Consider the following 17867-nt stretch of genomic DNA (forward strand, 5'->3'; position numbering starts at 1 on the left):
AAGTGTAACTGTTTCTTTAGATTTATACTTTAGAATTGGTGGACATTGCTATACACTATTTAGTTCACTGTTTCAACTACTTTTATAAAATCTATTTTTTTTTAATTAGTTTTTAGTTTTCTAAGAAAACTTTTTAATTCGAAATTTTATTACATTTGTCTGAGTTAGGTATTAAGATAAATTATGAATATGTGTCACATGTATTGAGTTATGCATGCTTTTTGAATAAACAAGTCCTTTTGTATCATCACTATTTAAACATTGTAGGTATTTAAGATGATTTATTAAATTGTAGCAATTAAAGATGTGCTTTCACATAAATATAGGGATGTCAATTAGGGTCTGGCCCGCAGACCTGCAGAAAAAACGCGGGGCAGGCTAGAATAGTGAGTCCGCAGGCCTGCGCGGGCTCGGTCCGCGTGGGCTCAGCTCGCATAGGCCCGCGGCCCGCAAGCCCGTATAAAATTAAAAAAAAAAAAACTTACACTTGTATATATTAATTACTTCTTTTATGGACTCTTGCATTAACATTTCAAATTCTTGTATAACTGGAAAAGACAAGTATTATTGTAGTTTTTAATGTGCTAAAATTTAAATAATACATTGTGTATGTCATAGTTTGAATATGATGAAAATGTTGAATTATCAATTTATCATCTAATTCCCCCAAAATCTTTACTTAATTTTGTGAACTTCTTAAAGTTTCACAATTTTTAAACATTGAAAGTTTTATCATAAAAGAAAAAATTTTAAAAAAAAGCGGGCTGCCCCGCAAGTCTGCGGACCAACATATATGCGGGGCGGGCCAGAATATGCGACCCAAAGAAAATGTGCGGGGCGGAGCGGGCCTTATGCGTGGCGGGCCTTATGCGTGGCGGGCCTTATGCGTGGCGGACCTAAACGGAACGGGCCGGCCTGCATTACCACCCCTACATAAATCTGTTAAACAAAATTTCAAAATTTGTGAAAGAAATCAAAACGATTTTCCTAAATTTTTGTTGTTTTTTTTATGTGAATGACCAAATTTACGTTTGTCCACTAATAACATAACATAACCAAACTCGAAATTATTTAGTTTAATTCGTCTTTATTTTTGTTTTTAAATCTGAATTTAATTTTTTAAATGTATATATTTTTCAAATAACACGTGACCTCGTTTTTTAAATATACTTATTTCAACTATATTTGAAATTTATATTTCTATAGTTCAAATAATCTACATATAATTATTTAAAATATAAATTCAAATAAAAAATATTAAAGTATGATGTAATAAATTTGAAATAAATTTAATTTTATAATTTTAAAACAAAATTTAAATTAAGTTAAATAAAAAATATAAATTCAATTTAATCTAATAAAAATATAAATTTTAATAAAATTATTAATATATATTTATATAAAAATTAAATTTTTTATCAATTTGAAAATTGATGCAATTGGTTTACTTTTAAGAAAATTTGAAACTAAATTAATATTGAGTCATAATAAATATAAAAACTAAATTGAGACTAAAATAATAAATATATGATTAAATTGAGATTAAGTTAATGATATCACTTTATCATGTTACACTAAATAAAAGTATCGTATGACACAATATTAATTCGACATCTGACCTGAAAAGTTAAAAATAAAATAAAATTAGAAAAAAAATACAAAATAACACATGATACATGTTTAATGTTTCTAGAATGTTATTAACATAAATAATCTAATCGTTATATATTTTCAAAAGTAAAAATCAATTGACATAAGTCGATGACTAAAATAAGATTTTGAAAAAGAAAATGACATCCTACTCTTTTGATGTTATATTGAAAATAATTTTATGTTAATGTTATATTATTTTCATAAGCTTTGTAAGTTTTGACAATAATAAAAAAGCAAAACCAAAATTAAAAAACAGAGCAAAACCAAAATTTCGTTGCATGTTTTTCTTTATTTACTTTTCAACGTGTCAGAAGTAATTTTTTTCAAGCCCCTTTCTTTTTCACATATTAATATATTGGATTGGGATAGAGTAAAAGGGGAATTATACCCTTAATTAAATAGAAAGATAAACATAAATTAGGTCGTAAATATAAAGTTAGCTCACTTAATTTTGTGCTTAACCAAATAAATAAACATAAGCTGATTTCCAAAATTTAAATTTAGCAGTAATACGTATTAGTTGGGCTGAAAAAAACTACATCAAGTTATACATTTATCTCATATTTAAAAAATATATATTAATCAATCGAAAAAAAAAAACTCCATCACAAATTCACAAGTTATAGTAAATATCCTTAACATTTTACATAAGAAAATATAAATATTCAAATCGCTAAATATATTATCAAAAGCTAAATAATAATTATCCAAATATTTAGTAATCTAAATCACACACTAAACATTATTTGAACCAAATAATTGTTGCATGGTTGGTGGTAAGGATATTGAATTTATTTTTTATTATAATGATATCAGATAAATCATCAATTTTGATATTAGTGTTGATTTTTTGTTGTTGTTGTGGAAGATTAGAAGATTTATCACTTGTGAGATATGATATTTTAGAAACTTAACAACACTTCCAACATAAAATATTTTAATGTTTGTAGCTCTTTTTTTTTAGATATTATTAAACGTTTTCATTTTTATTTAACGAGACTTTCAACTCTCCTGTTAAACAAATTAGATAAAATAGATTTGTTTAAATGAAATAACATTTCGGTTAATTCCAACCTTTTGCAAATAAAGTGAACTATCTTTCAACTCAAAACCATATACCTAATTCTACATATTATTGTAATTATTAACATAAAAAAGGAAGAAGCGGAATCGAAAAAAACAATAGCAAACTTTCTTTATATTTTTACACCAAATTACTTATTTTATTATTTATTATTATTTTCTTTCTCTCGTTATTACATAGTGTTAGTTCTTAAATGAGTATTCACTAAAATTCACATTAAGCGATATAGAAAAAAATAAAAATAAAATTATAAAAATAAAGAATTGATTTTAGAATTGTTATCACAATTCAATTTGTCAAAAAAAATTATACTATAAAAAGTTTGCGGTTTTAATCCGTAAAAACTTGTAAGATAGATTGCAGCACTATCTAGTTTTTTAGGTATACAATCACTACCACTTACCACAAGTTTTAGAACTCTACGATTTTTCAAAAAATAGCTGAGCACGCATTAATAGTAATCTTTTTTCTTTGGTTGGGATAAAACCCCAGTGTAGTAAGATCTAACCCACACTCACTATGTCTTTTATAATATATTATTGTTATTATTATTATTATTTAAAAGTCTAAACATTACACGAAACAATTATGTTAGTGTCTCCTACATTCATAATATGTGTACTTAAAATAAATAAAGATTGATAAAAGCAGACAGAAGTTTAATATTATTCTGAAATTGATTAAAATACTACAAAATAACAATTAAGCACTTTAAAAAATAACTAAATAATTCTATTAATTCAACATTTGTATAATATAAAAGATAACCCTCGATTAATGTATAAAAGAATAAATAATGAACAATGAGCTCATTAGCTTACTTAACTTTGATCAATCAAACGAATTACTCTAAAAAAACTTATTTGTATTAAGTTAATTATTTTTTAAATCACACTTAATAGTGATTAATTCGTTAAGTTGGGCTTATTTTAACAACCTTATTCATGTGTCTAGTTTCATTATTTATTGAATTAAAGAGTTTAATGTTTATTATTAAAAATTTAAATATTTATATCATCATTTTTAATAAATAACAATTAAAATGAATAGATATAGGTGTTTGGAAAAGTAGGTTTGTGTACGCGTTGAAATATTGATTATTTTTAAAATAAAAGTTTATCCAGTACAATTTTATAAATTACGGAAGTTTTTTTTTTTGGAAATAGCTTTAAGTTCAGATATGTTTCTGTACACCTAAGAGGTATATAGATTCCTTCTCATATCTCCATCCAAAACTCAATTGTTAATTACTAGAACATTGATAAAATCCATGCCAATTTGTAGAGCTCGCGACAATCAATTTGCAACTTCAAGTAATTATAAAAATTTCCAACCAGTTTAAAATATTTCTTTACATGCCAGAAATTTAAAATGTTGTTTAATATTATAAATATGTATTATATTTTCTGAATATAAATTTGGATAGTTTCTACAAGATAGGTATATCTTATGAAAAGAAAATAAAAGTGAGTAGTTTAAAACCTTAATAATTTATCATTATGTCTGTATTAATCTTTTTAGTAATAACTAATAATACTACTTATTTCATTCTAAAATAAAATAAAAATATTTAGCCCTTAAATTTTGCTTATGATCATTTTCTACCTTTACCCGAGAACATCATGCGCGTTTTTACAAGAGTAGAATTGTGCATTGAAAAAATGGAACAACACGTGGAGTTTTCAGATAGAATCACCGACCTCAACTTTAGATTCGAAAATAATAAAGAAGTTAAAGTGGTACATTGGCAGTACTTATTTGTCGTTGTTCCATCATTAAAACCTTAGATTTCCAAAATATAGTCTTACAAGTTTAGTTAAATTAGCATTTAACTTACTAAATCATTTGGGAATTTTAATGAAAATTGTAAGTAAATAGTTTTCGGTATCACACTATCATTTATTACATCGAAAATAAGGGGAATTATCGTAAAAGAAAAAGTTGTATCAAAAATATAGAAGATGAAAATAGTGGTAATAGGAAAAAGATTTGAAAGAAAAAAATTGGTGGCCACAGCACGTGATAGAGGTGTCGGTGAATGAGTGTCAAAAGAGTAAATAAAGAGAAAAGCAGTGGCAAAAAAAAGTTTGTAAACCCCTCAAACACCAACTTGTCTCTGCAATATAATCATTTCCCGCGACTTTGATTTTCGCATTTTCCACTCGCTTTCTAGTTCTCTCTGTCTGCAACTACTACTATTCTCTTAGCCCTACGAACTCAACCTCATTTCATTTCGATTCTATTCGATTCGATTCAATATCCTCTTTTCGTTGTCCTCCTCACAGAAAAAAGTGATCGAAACCGTGAAATCACGCAAATGCAACACGCGGATCTCCTTGTGAGTGTAAGTGGCTCAGATCTGGTGCGGATTTGATATCGGAGGAACTCAGGGAAGAGAAAAAAGTTAGGTAGAGGCGAATGGAATTCGGAAGATGAAGTTCTATGTATCTGCGAAGGAGATAAAAAGAGTTGTCGCTGTTACCAAATCCGCCGGAAAGACAACTGCTCCTGCCGACACCATCGTCGGTCGCCGGGTTTCCAACCGGACGGTGGTGGCTCTCGGAATCGTGTTGCTGCTGGGATTTGTGAGAGTAGCTGTTTTGGTGGTGGAATCTTCTGCGGCGTGCTCCACCTTTGGTAAATTTCTGACTCCTTTTCAATTTTCGCTCGTAATTTTGAATTATATCTGCATTTTTTTTACGGTTAACCGTTTCGTAATTGTGGGACAAGTAAAGTACGTATGAATTTGAGTGTTGAGAAAAGTACCACCGAATCTGTAACGACCTACCGCACCATCATATGATGATGGAGAAAACCTCTTCTTTCAACTTTTTTTTTCAAAATAATGAATGCAAAAACTTACTATTTTGTTTTTCTTCTCTCTTTCTCTTCTTCCTCTTCGTCAAACATAATGTTTTTTTATTTAGCATTTTTAAAATTCTATTAACGATTTCTTTAATAATATTATTTAGAAACTTTTTAAATAATAAGTTTATTTTGTAATGCATTAAATATGTTTTGTATAATTCAAGCTTTTAAACACATGCATTCACATTTTTTGTTTCAATTTAGTTAGATTAAAAAAAGATTTTGTACACAGTTTAAATACAAAAATGTAAAAATTAAAAATGCTGAAACTTTAAATCAGTTATTATATTTTCAAATCATAGTATTATTTAAATACGTTTTTGCATTTTAAAATATCATGTTTTCTTTACTAAAAAAAAGTGAAAAGAATAGTTTAAGTTTCATGAATATGAATATCTTTAATTTTCAATATTTAGGAGTAGCGTTATAAATGCTTTTGGTACTACTCTCAATAAAAAATAATAAAAAATGATTTTAAAGGTTAATATATGTCAGTCAGGTAAAACTCTAATTTTAATGAAAGAATAGAAATAAAAAAATCAATCATTATAATATTAGGTGCACTTAAGATTTATCTTTTAACTATTAAAATGTGTAATAATTCTTAATCATTACTAAATCTAAATCAATAATTGATTTTTACATTTTAGGTCATATTGTTTTATTATTCTAATTTCCAAAATACCGAAAAAAAGTGAAGAAAGGAGCTTTTTTCTTATTCTCTATATTGTTTTTTTACTACATATTTGTTAAACTTCAGCTTTTCAAAAATAAAATAAACAAGTGATGGAATATTAGTCAAAACAATAGAAAAATATGAGAGCTATTTTTTATTTTTTTCCGATGGTTCTAAAATTCTCATGATAATTACATTTTCAGAAGAAAAAAAGAACCATACTATAAACCATTTCGTCAACAAAGTATCATGTTTCTCAAAGTCATTTCTTCCAATGGCAAAACTACATGTATGGAGATCCATTTTCCATTAAAGTCACTTGTTAGAAAATCCATCAAAAAGAAAAAGTCTCAACCTTTTGGGGTTGTTAAATTCTTCTTGGTGAACCAAACAAAATAAGTTGGAGGATTAATCAACAGAACATATTGTAACAACATTTTCAATTTAAAAAGATTAACTAAAATCAACAATAAAATAAAAATGCGTTTACAAAAGAAAATATAAAGTGTTTTTATGTACGTTTCCCTTTATTATTTAGTCATCCTGTGATATTATTATATTAAATTATGAATTAATTACTCTTTAAATGTCTAAAATTTAGAATAAAACTTAATCCTTTAATTTTTTTACAAAAATTAATTCCAACTGTTTAAAAAAATATGTAATTTTAATCATTAAACATTAAATTTGAGAAATGAAGATTTTTTTTTTCTTTCAAATATTTGTTTAGTTTCTTAAACATCAAGAATCAAAAGCACTTTAAAGATATTAGAATATTCTCTTAATTTATTTTGTATTTTCATTTATTTTATAATTCAATCAATTTTTTTTATAATTATAGTATTCCATTAGTATCAAATTAAGTACAATCTAAATTATAAATGTATCATATTATGTATTTATTTTTACGAGTTTATATAAAACGGAAGTTGACCCACAATTTTCAAAGTCCCCTCCCTCTATTATTCTATCTTTCAAAATATATATATATATATATATATATATATATATATATATATATATATATATATATATATATATATATATATATATATATATATATATATAACCCTTGAACGATTTGATAAAATCATCTTTAAAATGAGCTCATATTTTGTGACCATTGTAATTGTTGCAGATTGCGTGGGATCGACATTTTTCGGCGGAGGTGACGCCAATCTGGTAGAGCCAATCTATATTTTTAATCCTTTCTGATTTTTTTGTATCATATCACTATTTCAATAACCAGCTCATTCGTATTGTTTGAATAACCTATTTTAATAAATTATTATCATTAATTCGTTTTAGCTGGATAATGTTGAAATTAATATTTTATGGCTTATTTTGTAACGTAAAATTAAATTTTACAGTCTTAATTTTTAAGATGATATGTTATAATTAGAAGTAAATTCCTAAATGTACTTGCTTTTTACATCCTTATCTGCTATCTCAATATTTTATAAAGCTGATTGGAAAAACTTAAACACTTTGATAAAAGAAGAAGAATGCTTTTATTTATAATATTGTTTCAAATAAATGAAGTTTATAGTGCATTTAAATTTTGATAGTAAAAAAGGAAAGAGATGTATGCATGGAAAAATAAGGAGTAATGAGATCTCATATTTTACATTCCCGTTTTTACGATGCATGCATGAAGAAACTGAGAGAAGAGTTGACGAGAGCACTGACAGAGGCAAATGATGGTAATAACGCAAATGAAGGAGGAACTCTGTCATTTAACGAGCTTGTCAAAGTGTTGGCGTCCAAACAAGACCTTAAGGCATTTGCTTTCAAGACCAAAGCCACGGTACGCAAATCTGTTAAGACAATTTCGTATCATTCGAATTATTCCATAATTTTTCGACCCACCAGAAGGTATTATAATGTCACTAATTATGTTGATATGTACACGTAGCTATCACAGATGGAACGTGAGGTGCAATCAGCCAGAAAGAAGGAATCACTTAATTGGCACATAGCGTCACACGGAGTTCCCAAAGGTTTGCACTGTCTTTGTCTGAAGCTGGCTGAAGAATACACTGTAAACGCCATGGCCAGATCTCGTCTACCTTCTCCTCTACATGTCTCTCGTCTTGTTGACCCTACCCTTCACCACATAGTTCTCCTAACAGACAACGTTCTTGCAGCTTCAGTTGTTGTAGCTTCCACCGTCGAAAACTCAGCCAACCCTGGAAGATTCGTCTTTCACGTTGTCACCGACAAGAAAACTTATACTCCCATGCACACCTGGTTTGCCATCAACTCTATTAACTCAGCAGTTGTTGAGGTTAGAGGGTTACACCAATATGATTGGTCTAAAGAAGTGAATGATGGTGTCACAGAGATGCTGGAAACTAATGACTTAATTTGGAAGCACTACTACAACAACTACAAAGAGAAAGAGCTTGAGGATAATGAAGAGGATAACAGATATTTAGAAGCTTTAACGCCAAGTACCCTTTCCTTGTTGAATCATCTCCGTTTCTATATCCCTGAGGTAACTAAATGGTGTCAGCATATCAGTTTTTTGTGATGTCTTAAGTTCTTAGTATAATAACTTGATATGGTTCGTGGTTTTTGTGGACCATCAGTTGTTTCCAGATCTGAACAAGGTTGTAGTGGTGGACGATGATGTTGTGGTACAGAAGGACATATCTTTTTTGTGGGAAGTAGATCTTAATGGCAAAGTGAGTGGTTCGGTGTTCAAGTCATGGTGTGAGAACAGTTGCTGCCATGGAAACAAATACGTCAACTTCTTGAACTTTTCACATCCTATCATATCATCCAATTTTGACTGCGACAAGTGTGCATGGCTCTTTGGCGTGAATATATTTGATCTTGAAGCTTGGAGGAGATCAGATATTACTAATACTTACCATTACTGGTTGAAACTTGTAAGTTCTGTTAATTTTGTGATTATGATGATATTAAACTGCATGCATGCATATCTCTCTGATTTGATTTTTTGCAGAACATGAAGTCTGGGTTGACATTGTGGAATCCTGGAGTTGTTGCACCTGCTTTGATTGCTTTTGAGGGTGAAGTGCAGCCCGTAGATTCCTCATGGCTCGTCACTGATTTGGGTTATGAGCATCGATCAGAAGAAGAAATGAGCAATAGCTTAGAGAGAGTGGAAGGTGCTGCTGTTGTTCATTTCAATGGCCCAGCAAAGCCGTGGCTCGAAATTGGTTTACCCGAGGTTCGAACTTTATGGAATAGATACGTAAATTTCTCCCATAACTTTATTAGGAAATGTAGCATTATAGAGTGAAGAAATTACACATCCAAAGTTGATGTTCAGATACAACCGATAATCATTATTAGAACTTTTCATAGCTGTGGGACTTTTACTAATATTTTGTGTAATTTAAAAAAATAAATTAGTTTTATGAAAAATCTGAAAAAAAGAAAGTCTCACAAGATGAAAAATTCTAATGATGTGTATACCGTATGCATGGAAAGAAGAGAGAAGAAGGTTTTGCCTTCAGTCTCTGCACCATGCATTCGTCCATATATATATACAAATAGCTTATTGTATACAAGAAAATACTGTGTCAGAAGAAGCTACAGCAGTTATGAATGGTGATCATGTAAGTATATGTAATGTAATAGTCCAGTAAATTATTTTGCTTTTGGAAATAATGATATTAATCGTCTTACTAGACAGCATTTGTATCTTGTTGGATTTTAAGATTCTTATTTGGCTTAAGTTTATATCAAGGGTTCCCAAATTCCTTACACGTTTATTAAAGAAAATCCTTTTTACATGGATTAATTTTTTTATTTTCTACATCCATTGTAGTTCATATATATAAATTCAATCAATATAAAAAATAAATGTGTGTTTTCAAATTTGATCGTTGAATTTGCAGATTTGAAATGGGTTTCAAAGAGGTGATTCAGCTCATAATTTGAGCTATTTATTCTAATTGTTCTCATTCATTATTTGGATCTACATCATATATTTTGCTACCTCTATTTCAAGATTGAAGTGACATTAATGTTTTGGGCTTGATCTTTAAACCATTTTAGATATCTATTTCTTAGCGTAATTGTGAGTTATAAATTATATCAAAATGCATTTGTTATGCATCAAAAGCCTAAGCTTATTATAGAAAAGCTGAAAATTGTGAATCTTGTCCTATTTAAATATTAACAGGTATTAAAATGTATGATAGTTTGATATAATGGTACAAATAATTGACAAACCAATAGAATAATAAGTAATTCTCATTTTATCAATGGAACACAAAATTAATAGCATGATAACCTTGAAATGTATCACACACCACATTTATTTTATGGTATTCAAATTAGAGTGATCTTTTATAAAATTCTTATAGTGTAAAATTTACAAATTTGAGGTAGATAATTCATTTCAATGACTTATTCTTGTTCATAAACAATTTCTGGTTATCGTTGTATAGCTTTTTTAAAACAAAAAACACTCTTTGATTGCTCTATGTTTTGACTTTGGAGCAAGTCTTGCGTGAGAGAGTTTTGGGTTTGTTAAAACATTAGGCCCAAACAAAGCCCAATAATACTTATGTGTCAAATTCATCCCAGCCCATGTTATCTACACCTTCCTTCATACTTTACATTTTATTTCTATTTTTGATTTTTATATTTATAAACGAATGATAACATCCATAAGACAAAAAAACACCTGATAATTCAAAATAAATACTAATGTTTTATTTAAATTTTTCTTTATTTTTCAATTCACATTATTAGTGTATTATTACTTTTAGAGGGTATCAAAGTAAATCTTCTTGTTTGTTACATTCAAATTTATCTTTATCTTTTTTTAGTTGTACAAGTCAAACAAATAATGTTTCTTCACATCCCTACTTTTCGTACAATTTACAAAAATTAGTTTTCGAAATGTAAATAAAAAGGAAACAGAAACAAGTCTCCTCGGACTAAACAATTTGCTTAAATAATTAATTGGTATTTTTTATTTACATTTCACGTGATATCACAAATTATTTCATTGAGGTTTACTCCTCCAAACAGAGGCATTTGGTACTATATAGTAGGGCCATCGAAAAGATACAACACAGATTAATATGGTAGGATTTAATATATAGAAATTATACATTATATAAGGTTTAATTATATAACATATGATGTATTAATACACATGCTGATTCTAGCTTTAATTTCTTAAGGTTTTCATTGGAAGAAGTTTAGCAGAGGAAATTCGAAAGGCCACTCTTCAGGAAACTTGGGGATATGTATCCCTCATCAGCTGCATTAAAAGGTGAAAATGAAGTGAGAAAGTGATAGAAAAGAGTGTTATATATTTAATATTGATAAAAAAAATTTATTTTATAACCTATATATAGTTTTGTTTAAGTGAGTTAATCATACTTCTTCTAAAAAAAATACTATATATATATATATATATATGTATATATGGAGAAATAAAATAATAAAATTTCCTCTTCGAACTAAAAGTAAAACATGATGATATATTTGGATAAGTTTCTTCTTAAACATGTCAAAACAGAAAAAATACGAAAAACTAACAATTCTTTGATTAAAAAATATTTTATAAATTAAATTCAATAACTAAATATTAATTATTTCTAATTCAAGTTCTATTTAATGAATTCCTTATAGTCAAGTCAAGAAGAAGAATTAACAAAAACTATATAAGAAAAGTTCTATATAAATAGTTTATGTCATTACATATTATGAAAATTTTCATTTCACTCTATTCATAAATATTTACTAAATAAACCCTAAAGTCATCAAGAAATAAAATAAAAACTAAAGAGCACCTCAAATTTGGGATATATGTTTAAGTGGAAGAAAAAAAGAGAAGAGAAATAGAAGAAAAAAAGAAAAAGGACAAAAATTGAAGTAAAATTAGAATTGAGCTGTTTGACAAAATAAGCGTGTAAATATAACAAAATTATATACTTTGAAGACTAGAAAACATTCACTTCACAACTATTTTTAATTATATATATATATATATACTACTTTAAATTAAAAATTTTAAAAATATGAATATATTAGTCATTTTAAGTGGTTGTATTTTAGTCGCTGCGTATTAAAATATCACTTTCCTAAATAGAATAATAATATATTAAAAAAGTGACAAGGACTGAAAAAAGAAAAGAAAAAAACACACAGGACTTTAGAATACATTACTTATTATTACTGATTTATTTTTAGGATAAAAATGTCCACGGATGACATTGTTGTTTGTGGTTTAAACATCATTGCTGCTTTAGCTTGTTTTGCTAAACTCAAGCTTTATTCATGAATCCAGTTTTTTTACTGACTTTTTTGTATTATAATTTTCTGAGTATTAAAAATACATTACTTTAATATTTAAAAAATAATTTTAATATATTTTAAAACTTCAAAATCAATAACCATGAATATATTTTGAAGTCCCATCAAAGAAATATATAATGCATTAAAAGACAATTAAGTAGTGATTAAGAAACATGTATACAGTGGAATTCTGAAGATGAATAATGTGCTTACACAAGTTGAAGAGCAGTGTGGTCTTGACGTGAGTATTGGTGACTGGAATCTATGAGGTTTACTGGGAAGAAATTTCTGTCATATGACTGTGAAGCTGGTAAAGACTCGCACACATTTCCTGTCATATGTTGTTCTTCTTGTTGTTCTCTATCGTGTTCTGCTATCTGCACCAATCATCACAACAACTATATATTACTTACACTATTATATCTATATATACAAAGTCTTGGAGAATGATGAGAGACCTTAGCTCGCAGAAAATTATTGTGGTTTTGCAGCTCAATTTCCTGCATTTTTTCATGCATACGATCAGAAGAAGTCAATTACGTACAAATCCATTAAACCAATCTTATAACTCTCAAATATTAGTGGAATATTTGAACAAGCAAGGAAAGCATAAACTTCATAGCATGATGCATCGAAGGAATGATGAGTATATACGTACCCGCTTCTGCATGAACTCGATATCAGCAAACAATGTCTCGTGCTGAAAGAAGTTGAGTGCATGCGTGTGTTTATGTCAGTTCAAATTATAAGTTGGAAGAGAAATAATGAACAATTTAGTGGCTTAATTGTTTTATAATACCTTTCTGGATCTGACTCTGCTCAAACCTTTCTCCAATCTGCTCTCAAGATTCTTTAGTTCCTTTAGACTTAGAGAACTAAGAGCTTCACCAAGGATGTGCCTGCAATTAATTAACCAAGAAATTCCGGTGATCTTTTCGTGAGAGACTTGTTGAAAAACTTTCCAAGAAAAGGAACTTACCTGTTTAGATTCTGAATGTCCCTGATTTGTCTTTTTAACTTGGATGATTCTTGCTGGTAAAACTGATGTTCATAAATAGTGTAATGTTTGTCAACAGGTTACGATATATATATATATATATATATATATATATATATATATATATATATATATGACAACCTATTCATAGAAGAAATTTATATATAATTTCACTAACACTTAATAGTTAATATCGTTTTATTAAGAGAAACAAAGAACACAGTGAATTTATCATTCAACATGATGGGAATTAAGTCACCAGACTCAAACAGATATTCTTTTGACCAAAGACTACATCATTCACAAAAAAATAAATAAAAAATAAAAATCCCTAATTCAAACACAATCATGTTTGTTGCCAGATGCAGAAGGTGTTGATGGAAAGAAAGAAAATCCTGAGATTGCCTATGGTTTCAAAATTGGTTTTAGTTTTAATTAACTATAAATAAGTATCTATATTTTTTTAATCTTTCATGTATCTCTAGTTATTGACTATCATATTTTATAAGATGTCTATTTATTTTTTGCTGATAAAAAGGAAATAAGTATCGAACATTTTATTCAATCTTTTGTCTCTATGTCATATTTTTTAATATTTAATTAATTACCATGAAAAAGAATATCAATATTTCTATATAACAACCCTAATCATATAATCTGAGATACTGTTGACCTAAGGAGCTAATACTTAAGTATTAGAATATCTAACCTCCACATAAAGTTATATATATATATAGAGAGAGAGAGAAAGCATTTTCTAACTTTCTTTGAGTTGTTTACTAATGAAATTTACCTGTGTATTAGCTTCAGAGACAGATTCTGCATTTGAGGAAGCAGCACATGCTTTCTTGTACCTATCGATAGTTCCTCTAACACTGCAAACAATACGACAAATAGAGACATAGAAAAAAATGAGAAATTAATCTGTGTTTTACAAATAAATTATGAACTCATCTTCTCTGACATTAAACTTTTAGGTCAAAGAGCCATGATCTTGAATTGGAAAAGGCTGTAATCTTAACATATGCCACTAAAGGTTAAACACAAACTGGTTAACATAACATGTATAAGCATAGTTAGATAATTGGGAATATGCAGGAAGAGGTAGATGGTTGCATCAGTAGGTGAAAGTTTACCTTTCCCTTTAATTGAAGAGTTCAAAACTCATAATAATGGAAAGAGTTGGGTATAGAATTGACGTGAGGAATGCGAAGCTTTATTCCACAAAAAGATGAAAGCAATATATACAAATAAATGGGAAAGAGGGAAGTGATTAGCCTTTAGCCATTCTTAGAATCTGTTACCATAACGTTACTTTTAGCTACTTAGGGTAAAGAAATCAGAATAATATCTAATCTCTGTGATATTTAACCTCTTTCACATTGAATCCTTTTGTTCTTCTTTAAAAAGATTCTACGTTTTTTTAGAAATACAGATAAGGATGAAAATAAAAGATCAATGGAGATGAAGATGGAAAACTCTTGCTGATGGAGGAGTAGTTATGGACATTGATAATACCACCATATTCGGTGGAAAACCCTAACCAGAGTATACTTTTCCTCCATTTATGTAAAGGACAAAATTTACTAAAATGGGAAAAATTTTCTGACTTCCACGATTCTCTAGAAATACTTATTACTTTAAATTCATTTACTTTGTCGACAACCTATTCATGATGAAAACTTTATTCAGACTTTTAAAGATATTGAAAAACGTTATGCACTAAAAATGCACCTAATTTATAACAACCAATCCTGTGAAAAAAACACTTCATCTGTGTTGCAATGGAGACCCTAATATCTTATACAATTAAAGATGTTAAAGAAAAAAAAGATGCTATAACAGAAGATAAGTGATCTCTTTTTCAAAAAAGCCTCTTTTAGTTGGAGGATAACCTGGATTTGCAGTTTTTGCACAACCATGTAATGCGATGATGCAATTAGAATTGAACTTGTTTGATACGTGAAAACGAATTGAAGTGATTGAGGTGTGACTTAAGAGTGAAAAAGTGTAAAACCCTAGCTCCCAATTGGACGAGGTGCTTGTGTTATATCACTATACATTGACAAATATGTAGAAGAAGTACTAATATTAAGGAAGAGTCAAAGATGGACACGATAGCAAGAAAACAACAAGAAGGGTTCATTGAGTGCGTGACAGCTTTGTGCAGCAGACCCTTTTAAGATTTGATGGTTGACAAGTAGAGAGAGAAATTAAGAGAGACAAAGAATGAAAAAGAGAGAGAGAGATTGGTAAAGCTTATCACAGCATGGTGATTGTATCAGAACATACACCAGAAAGCTAAGATCCCTCGCCTGCAAAATCTTTGTAACCCTAAATAAAGCTTTCTCTTCTTCTGATACACACATATACATATACATATACATATAAATATAGTTTCACTTTAATGTCTATATTTGTATTGCTTAAACAGATCTGCAACCTTCTAAACTGGGAAGACGTGTGAAAGAGCAACGAGTGCAAGATCTAGACAGAATGATAGATATCTCAGGGAAGACTTAGAGAGTAATTACATAAAATACTGACTTCAGTTTAAGGAATGAATATATATATATGAAGATGTAATGTAACAGCAGAAAAGAAAAGAAAATAAGCAGAAGAAGGAGAAGGTCTTAAATGATGAAACCATAAACTTGTGTGAAGATTGTGTTGAATATGTTTGAGAGAATTGAACCTGTTGTTGGCATATTCATAAAGGCGTCCACGGCTGGAGAAGACAACAAGAGCAACTTCAGCATCACAGAGAACAGACAATTCATAAGCCTTCTTGAGCAAGCCGTTGCGACGTTTGCAGAAGGTAACTTGGCGATTGGTGGTGTTCTCGATCCTCTTGATCTCTATTTTCCCTCTTCCACTTTTCTTCTGAGAACACCCTTCTGATATTGCTTCCTTCGGAAACTCCATATCTCTCTCTCTGGCTGAAACAACCTAGAAAGTTTATATCAGAAAAGAAAAGATAAAACACCAAAAGTAGATATTTTTCCTTTTGGGTCACTTCAAGAATGGATGAAATTATTAACCAAAGAAGCTTCGAAAGACATGGTGATTAAGCTTGAAGATTTTTACTGAACATATATACACACTATGATATTAATATTAAAATTGTTGTTCCTAAGACGAACAAAGACAGAAGGGTGTGTTTGTAACTAGGTAGGTGTTGTACCTATGCAATGAGAAGAGGAGTATTTGTAGGTGTTTGGTGTTGTGGTATAGAAGTGAAGAGAAAAAGGATGCAAAATATGGAAGTGGGTTGGCCTAGGAGAGAGGTATTTATGGAGTGAAAAAAGAGGGTCCAAGTCATTGACAGCACTGAAAATAGTAATTTGGTGAGGGGTTAAGTGTGATGTTTGGAGAATAAAAGAAAAAGGGTCTTGGCCTGGGATTCATATTTGTTGATGTGTGTATGGGAAAAAGGTGAAGGGGACAATGAAAGTGTCTTTTTGAAAGTGACTTTGTTATGAAGTGGGGTTTCATTCATCAAGGTCTCTGAGAGGGACGTGAACGTATAAGTTTGCACGCAAAAACTTGGAACCCTTTGATTTTTGAGGCATGGCTTCAGGTTGGTTCTTGGATTTTGAGTTTTGGCTTTTATCCACATATTAGAATCCACTCTCTCTTTCTCTTCTGCTTCAAACCTCACTTCTCACTTTATAAATATGATTTAAGATGTTTAAATCAATTTCATGAATAACGACTGTGTTTAAATCAATTACCGAGAAAGAATAAGTGTTTTAAATCAATTTAAAGCCTTCTACAATGCTGCGAAATTATAGTAGAATGGTTATAGACAACCACTTAATCTAGTTACAAGAATTGGAGACAACACAGATAGATTTATAGAAATGGTTTCACCGGAAAAGAACAAATACAAATGAAACCTGAGTTTAATCACATAAGACATTGACATAAATTTTAACTCAAAACCTTAAAATAATGAGTTTATAAGTCTTTATCCTTATATATTGTTCCACTTTCTTATTTTTAGTCAGTGTAAAACTTAAACTTACACTTGGATTACTAACAAACACAACACTTGATTATGCTACATACTTCAATATTAATCCCCTTGTAAGCACCAACCTCTTAAAATTAAAATGTAATATATTGGTGGAATGGGTAATTACTAGTTATGGTTGCATATAAAGTCCATAGCCATTACCACCATTGTTGTTGAGGGTTATATTACATTGAAATTGTATTGGGAGAAATTTAATGGCATATTGTATGTCGTAGGCTCACAAAAGAAAATTAGAATCCTTGAAGTTTCTTCTTTAAGG

General features: G+C 29.1%; 2 protein-coding genes across 4 annotated transcripts; one reads left to right on the plus strand and one right to left on the minus strand.

Annotated features, from left to right (window-relative positions):
* Positions 1–4883: 4883 nt before the first annotated feature.
* Positions 4884–9643, plus strand: LOC114193491 (probable galacturonosyltransferase 15). 2 transcript variants are annotated; one of them, XM_028083316.1, is made up of 6 exons: positions 4884–5374; positions 7420–7463; positions 7939–8088; positions 8197–8778; positions 8873–9175; positions 9253–9643. In XM_028083316.1, the coding sequence occupies exons 1-6, from the start codon at positions 5170–5172 to the stop codon at positions 9550–9552; spliced, it is 1584 nt and encodes a 527-aa protein (XP_027939117.1). In that variant the 5' UTR covers positions 4884–5169; the 3' UTR covers positions 9553–9643. The 2 variants fall into 2 exon arrangements, with proteins under 2 accessions (XP_027939117.1, XP_027939119.1); XM_028083318.1 differs by having other exon boundaries at positions 8206–8778.
* A 1611-nt stretch (positions 9644–11254) lies between these two features.
* Positions 11255–16902, minus strand: LOC114193576 (agamous-like MADS-box protein AGL1). Of its 2 annotated transcripts, XM_028083431.1 has the most exons (9): positions 16754–16887; positions 16265–16518; positions 14363–14444; positions 13552–13613; positions 13372–13471; positions 13231–13272; positions 13031–13072; positions 12786–12949; positions 11255–11532 (listed from the first exon to the last, which is right to left on the minus strand). In XM_028083431.1, the coding sequence occupies exons 2-9, from the start codon at positions 16492–16494 to the stop codon at positions 11529–11531; spliced, it is 726 nt and encodes a 241-aa protein (XP_027939232.1). In that variant the 5' UTR covers positions 16495–16518; positions 16754–16887; the 3' UTR covers positions 11255–11528. The 2 variants fall into 2 exon arrangements, with proteins under 2 accessions (XP_027939232.1, XP_027939233.1); XM_028083432.1 differs by lacking the exon at positions 11255–11532 and having other exon boundaries at positions 12782–12949; positions 16754–16902.
* Positions 16903–17867: the final 965 nt, after the last annotated feature.

This window comes from Vigna unguiculata, chromosome 8, assembly GCF_004118075.2.
Source record: "Vigna unguiculata cultivar IT97K-499-35 chromosome 8, ASM411807v1, whole genome shotgun sequence".
NCBI classification, from domain to species: Eukaryota; Viridiplantae; Streptophyta; class Magnoliopsida; order Fabales; family Fabaceae; genus Vigna; species Vigna unguiculata.

Excerpts from the sequence above, each read along its gene's own strand:
- LOC114193491 (XM_028083316.1), top strand. The coding sequence starts at position 5,170 with ATGAAGTTCTATGTATCTGCGAAGGAGATAAAAAGAGTTGTCGCTGTT. Across the intron at positions 8,089-8,196 it reads CTTTCAAGACCAAAGCCACG|CTATCACAGATGGAACGTGA; the intron begins GTACGCAAATCT and ends ATGTACACGTAG. Across the intron at positions 9,176-9,252 it reads ACCATTACTGGTTGAAACTT|AACATGAAGTCTGGGTTGAC; the intron begins GTAAGTTCTGTT and ends GATTTTTTGCAG.
- LOC114193576 (XM_028083431.1), bottom strand. The coding sequence starts at position 16,494 with ATGGAGTTTCCGAAGGAAGCAATATCAGAAGGGTGTTCTCAGAAGAAA. Across the intron at positions 13,472-13,551 it reads GACATTCAGAATCTAAACAG|GCACATCCTTGGTGAAGCTC; the intron begins GTAAGTTCCTTT and ends AATTAATTGCAG. Across the intron at positions 13,073-13,230 it reads TCGAGTTCATGCAGAAGCGG|GAAATTGAGCTGCAAAACCA; the intron begins GTACGTATATAC and ends GAAAAAATGCAG.